The following is a 6,190-nucleotide window of genomic DNA, read 5'->3' as shown; positions in this document are numbered from 1 at the left end:
TGTGTAGTAGAAGCCTAATTGTGTAACCTAACTAGTAATGAACTATAATTTGTATAATATGTATGATTCAACAAACGTCCATTTCCAATTAGGCCTTTTGTTGGTCTAGCTCTGGGTTTTTCCAAATATCCAGACACCCACAATCGCACATTTCTCTCTATCTATTTACATACTTCCCGTGTTCAATATGAAGTAAGCCTACTGATCCAGTGGCTCCTTGGTTATTGCGGTCGTAAACAATATTGTGCAGTATTGGCAACTTTTTAAATACCGTTTACAAAACGTCCGTCTTTTTTAGGTGGCAAAATTGAGATGATCTACGGGTTTGGATTATTCTAAAAACCAAGCGTCGATATGAGCTATGTCTGTTGGTGTTGTATACATGCTGCATGGCCTAACATGTCTGTTTGGTAGCCGCGTCGTCGACACCTGACTGGAGACATGGCCAAACATCAAGGGTTACTTCAACATGACCCTGATTGACAAATGTTGCCGTGAAGCCAAACGGTCATGATATAATGTTGTAAAGTATGAGCACACACCTGTGACAAACATCAAACATAACATGAAAATAATATTTTAGTTGTTGTTTTTGCAACTGGAGCGGCAGGTAGCCTAGTGGTGAGAGCGTTGGGCCAGTAACCGAAAGGTTGATGGATCAAATCCCCGAGCTGACAAGGTAAAAGTCTATTGTTCTACCCCTGAACAAGGCAGTTAACCCCCTGTTCCCCGGTAGACCGTCATTGTAAATAAGAATGTGTTCTTAACTGACTTGCCTAGTAAAAACAATCATATTCAGTAGTATTGGATAGATAATGACTTTATTATCCCCATGGGGACATGTAGGTTGCGGGTCTGTGCATACATAAAAACACAAAGATAGACAAGGAAATATACAGACAATAAATACAGTTAGAGAAAGTGTAATTCATGAGCGATCAGTGATTATCTGTACACTACAATACTCACTGGACACAGATGTCAGTTCAAAGGGCGATTTACATTTGGTTGAGTTGTCAACGTGAATTCAACGCGTAATGAACAAAAATAATTCACCATGTCATTGGATTTAGGTTAAAAGTTGGGTGAAAAAAAAATCGAAATGGCCTTACCTTGATGACTTTTGGCAAATCCAATTAGTTTTCCACGTCATCACATATATTTTTGGGGGTTGAAATTATGTGGAAAAAACGTTGATTCAACCAGTTTTGCTCAGTGGGTATACACAACAAAACACTATGTCAACTACAATGTTAGCTGTAGGCCAGCCCGCAGGTACCACTGGTCGTTTGAAACATTCAGGAGCCTTACTGTCGCTGGGACAAAGGATTGTTTGGCACTATTACTTTATGCCCTTGTGCCCTGTATCGTCTTCCTGAGGGGACTAGCTCAAACTCCTGGTAAAGAGGATGTCTGTGGTCCATCAGTACATTTCGGGCTTTTGTGCGGGCGCTTATATCATAAATGACCTCCAGACCTATTGATTGAAATGCTAGTCCTTTGGTCAAGTCCAGAGGATACAGATATTACACGTGTTGGCACGCCTCAAATGCATAAGGTTTTACCAAAGACGACATCAAACCCTCAGGAATACCATAAAGCTTACAAGACGCATGGATTCAACGAGCACCCCCAGATTAAATGTCGAAATGCACATAGCATCTTTAAAATTGATATTGAATCAGGTTAATCCTTCGATAGCAATATGTCACTTCTCTACATTTTAACAACCAATGCAATTATATTTTTTTCTCTGACTTGCAGCATATAAGGGAATTAATTTTAGACCGACATAGCGATAAACCACCAATGTCAAGCTTGAGGACAACTTGGAGTCTGTCCCTCACTCACACTCACACTCATTCACTGAATAACTCCTCGTGCTCGCGTACGCGCGTTCACACTGACTCGCACATACACTCACACACCCCCTCTCATTGCGCGCACACACACGCTCTCATGCACGCGAAAGCTGTCAATTTCTGCCGCTGGTCACGTGACCCACGCCTCCCTGGAATGGATGGAGATTGCTCTCCACGTCAGCCGACGTCTAAAAATTTCTGCCTCGCGAACCTGCTTCAAAGAGGCAAGAGCCAGGGCGCTCCAGAGCCATGTAAAGGGCGGCTATAGAGGCATGACCCACATAGAGTAGTAGAGTGAAGGAGTGATGGATTTTGACGAGCGGGTCCCCGTCGGTTCGAACATGTATTTGCCCAGTTGCACCTACTACGTCTCGGCGGGGGCAGACTTCTCTGGTCTACCCTCGTTTTTGTCCCAGACCCCGTCTACTCGGCCCATGACATATTCGTACTCCTCTAACCTGCCTCAGGTCCAGCCGGTGAGAGAGGTGACGTTCAGGGACTATGCCGCCATTGACGCGTCCGGTAAATGGTCACACCGGGGGAACCTGCCCCAGTTCTACCCCACCACGGAGGACATGGTACATCGGGACTGTCTGTCCTCGCAGCCCACCATGGGGGAAATGTTTGCCAAGAACAACCCTACCGCCGCTGCTGCGTATCACCACCACTCCGGCGCGGGCTGTGCAGTGTCCAATTTCTACGGGAACGTTGGCAGAAATGGGGTGCTGCCCCAAGCCTTCGATCAGTTTTTCGACACAGCGTACGCCAACGCCTCAGAAACACCGTCGTCTAACGACTACTCAGGGGACAAAACGGCAACCAAGCAGACAAGCTCCGCCGCAGAACACGCGCCCTCGTGCCGGGAAACGGAGGGGAAGGAGCCGCGCGAAGATACGAGCAGCCCGGAGTCCTCTTCCGGCAACAATGAGGAGAAATCGAGCAGCAGCAGTACGTATTAAGTCAGCACCCTGGTTATGAGAGAAAGTTTGCAATCTAGCGCGCTGCAGTTAAATTTTTTATATGCTGTTTTATAAGCGTACAAGGTTTATATAGGGCCTGTAGATTTCCCCCAACAAAACTTTGTTATAAACTACAGGATCACGTGCTTTGAATTGAAATTGGCTGTGAAAGACATCAGGGCTAGTGATTTTTCTAAACATTCCCTAAAGTATAAAAAAAACACGTAGTTATGACTGTGAATAGTAAGGTAGCCCTAACACTCCTGGTCGAACATTCATCTTTTGAATCATAAATGTAGCCGAATTTCCCGGGTTTCTTGGCGTTAGAATAGCACTCGCGTGTAATGAGGATGGTGCCTCTGGTTTAGGGGTTAGCACATTGGACCTCGTGCCCTAAAGCAATCAGGCAGACTGTGTTTTACATTAGTATGATGTTATTTCCTAATGTGAGAAATCATGACGCTGATCAAATATCATCTATTGATGTGTTATTACTGTTTATATTATTTAAAAATGAATTTAATTTTGTCTGTACATACTATAGTCTTACATACATGCTGCAAACTGTCAATGATCATGTATTAGTGTACATTCCTATCCAGAACACTGCATATGCTATTTCATGGTTTCATATTGTAATTTAAATCACTGCATAATTAAGCTGTAGAAATGAAAGTCAATGGAAATATTTTCTTTGGATTGATTTGGCCAATGCGTAATTATAGTCTACCTAAAAGCCTATATAACCTTGCCTATAAATCCTATAACATAGTCATGGATGATTTGAGATATTTCGATTTTTTTATCTGACCGACATTTTCTTCTCTTCTAGATGGACAGAGGACTCGTAAAAAAAGATGTCCTTATACAAAATATCAGATCCGAGAACTGGAGAGGGAGTTCTTTTTCAGTGTGTATATCAACAAAGAGAAGAGACTGCAGCTCTCTCGTATGCTGAACCTCACCGACCGCCAAGTGAAAATCTGGTTTCAGAACCGAAGAATGAAGGAAAAGAAATTAAACAGAGACAGATTACAGTATTACACCACGAACCCGCTGCTTTAGGAGTGACTTGTCATATGCGTTTACAGACTTATTGACTCGCTGTGGTCTCTTTCCCCTGACATATGTGTCAGCAACAACAACAACAGCAATGGCTGTAGCTGCAACACGATGCTCAACTGTTAATTTCAAGTTCGTGGACAGGCAGCAGAATCTCTCCTGATTTCAAACCGTTTGAGAATGAGCATGATTTAACTGACACACTGACGGCATTTTGGCCATCAGACTTTGTTAAAGAAAATTATTTCTGCGGATGTTGCCCTCACCAAGACTATGTTCTCTTTCTTGTGTATCCTAATATTATTGTGACACAGAGTCGCCTTCGTTTTCTTCTCACAAGGCGGAGAGCCATCTACCAATGACTGACCGGGGTGAATAAACAAATACATCAAAAAAGCCTCTTGTAAATTAGGTTTTCGGTTTTTAAGATCGTACAAGTGGTGACGTGGTAGGACTATAGGTTTCCTGTGACAGTGAATATGTAATGTTGTGCATTTAATAATGGAGGCTAGGACTTTGGTGTGACCAAATAATGAGACTTGGGAGGGTGAGATTGTAAAGTGTCTTTTTTTGTAAGGTTATTTATTTTGTAGCCACTAATTTCCTAAAGAATAACAACTGCAAAGCTCGTATCAGTAAAATTATAGGGATTCGGTGTTAAATTGTGTTGACCCCAAGCCGTGACTAAGTCATTCTACCATTGTAGTTTCAAAACAACACATGTAATCTGGCTGTTTATATTTTGTGTACTTGATTACCACACCCAATTTGGCTTTGAATTTTATGTTAATGCACGGAAAACCCACAATGAGAAGAATGTTAACCCCATACAGACAGAACCAGATATAAGCTTGTTTAATAACCTCATTGCTGTAGCAGCCTATAGTCGAATTGTTGCCTTGCGACATGCGTGTAGATAATACAGGTAACGGACGCAACAACGCCGCAGTCTTTTGATACCCAGATTGAGAAAATATGGATCCAGGTTTTGTCCAAATAGGACGAAATATTTTTCCCATTATTCACAGGTCTTCATGTTTTTCATTGAAGTAACATGAATGTTAAATGCGTTTTGAATATATTGTCAGGGACATAATCTTGTATCAACTGCTTGTTATGTCCGACACATTCTGTATTATCCTATATTTCCAAATTAAAAATGAGAATATTATTGAAGGAATGTACAAATGTGACGGGTTATTGTACTCAGACTCGAAACCGTTTTGAAAGCTGTTATTTTCGCACACTTTACCTTCGCATAGGCCTTTTACGCACAACTCAACAAAAACATTTTACACGCAAAAATATGACAAGAAAATATCATTTTGAATTGTTCAACCTGTTTTGTTAATTCATAATTGATAGATTAAACATCCAACATTTGGTAAATATGTTTAAGAGTAATTTACTCGAATTTGAAACCTTATTCATGTGAACTATATTTATGTGAGAGATTAATTGATTAATACCATTATTTCATCAGCTACCAAGATTACTTATTTATCGTAAACGTTGATATGCACATATATGTTAGGTTACTAATTAGTTAGACTTATATTTCTTACTTGTGTGAGGTTGTATTTTCTAATGGCTTTTGCTCATTGCAATTGTATAGGGTGACATGCATGCTTCCCACTATAGTCAAAAACTGGTTGAATCAACAGTGTTTCCACGTAATTTCAACCAATAAAATCAATGTGAATACGTTGAATCAACGTGGAAAACGGATTGGATTTGCAAAAAGTCATACATTTAATGGATTTTTTTTTCCACCCAACTTTTAAAGTAAATCCAATGACTGGGAAATTGTTGGTTGACTTTACGTTGAATTCACGTTTGTTGACAACTCAACCACATTTAAATCAAAACTAGACGAACTGATGTATGTGCCCAGTGGGTTTCATGGAGTTCATTCATTGGCTTTGAACTTTGAATATTTTTGTCTCAATTACCCACAACGCTGTGGTAAACACGCATAATACAGTCTCCATATGTATCTAATTTTCATTCACCTACTTCTGACTTGTCTCTCACAGATAAGATTAAAACCACCACTTCTTCCACAGCATCCTCCTAAGTGAGAACCGCCATATTTGCTGTTATTATGACTCTGTTTATGAGTGCCAGCCGCAGCGCAATGGCGTTCATATATGACAGTCAAATGGGCCATTAACGCAGGGAGAGAGAGGCTGAAGTTTATGGTTGCCTCTCCGCCATAGTCCGGCCTAGCCTTGCCAGGCTCATCCTTTATGGCGCGCTGGAATTCCGTCCCTAATTACTAGACATCCTCCCCGTTGCCGCAGCAAC

General features: G+C 41.3%; 1 protein-coding gene across 1 annotated transcript; it reads left to right on the top strand.

Moving 5' to 3' along the window:
• Positions 1-815: 815 nt before the first annotated feature.
• LOC129820390 (homeobox protein Hox-A11a-like) lies at positions 816-5,152 on the top strand. The gene is made up of 2 exons (XM_055877461.1): positions 816-2,810; positions 3,654-5,152. The coding sequence occupies exons 1-2, from the start codon at positions 2,168-2,170 to the stop codon at positions 3,884-3,886; spliced, it is 876 nt and encodes a 291-aa protein (XP_055733436.1). The 5' UTR covers positions 816-2,167; the 3' UTR covers positions 3,887-5,152.
• The last annotated feature ends 1,038 nt before the right edge of the window (positions 5,153-6,190 follow it).

This window comes from Salvelinus fontinalis, chromosome 22 (assembly GCF_029448725.1).
Source record: "Salvelinus fontinalis isolate EN_2023a chromosome 22, ASM2944872v1, whole genome shotgun sequence".
Lineage (NCBI taxonomy): Eukaryota > Metazoa > Chordata > Actinopteri > Salmoniformes > Salmonidae > Salvelinus > Salvelinus fontinalis.
Note: the sequence above shows the minus strand (reverse complement) of the source record. Positions and strands in the feature narration are given on the sequence as shown.

Bases quoted from the DNA above. Each gene is read 5' to 3' on its own strand.
- LOC129820390 (XM_055877461.1), top strand. From the start codon at position 2,168: ATGGATTTTGACGAGCGGGTCCCCGTCGGTTCGAACATGTATTTGCCC. The intron at 2,811-3,653 runs GTACGTATTAAG...CTTCTCTTCTAG, and splicing joins GGAGAAATCGAGCAGCAGCA to ATGGACAGAGGACTCGTAAA.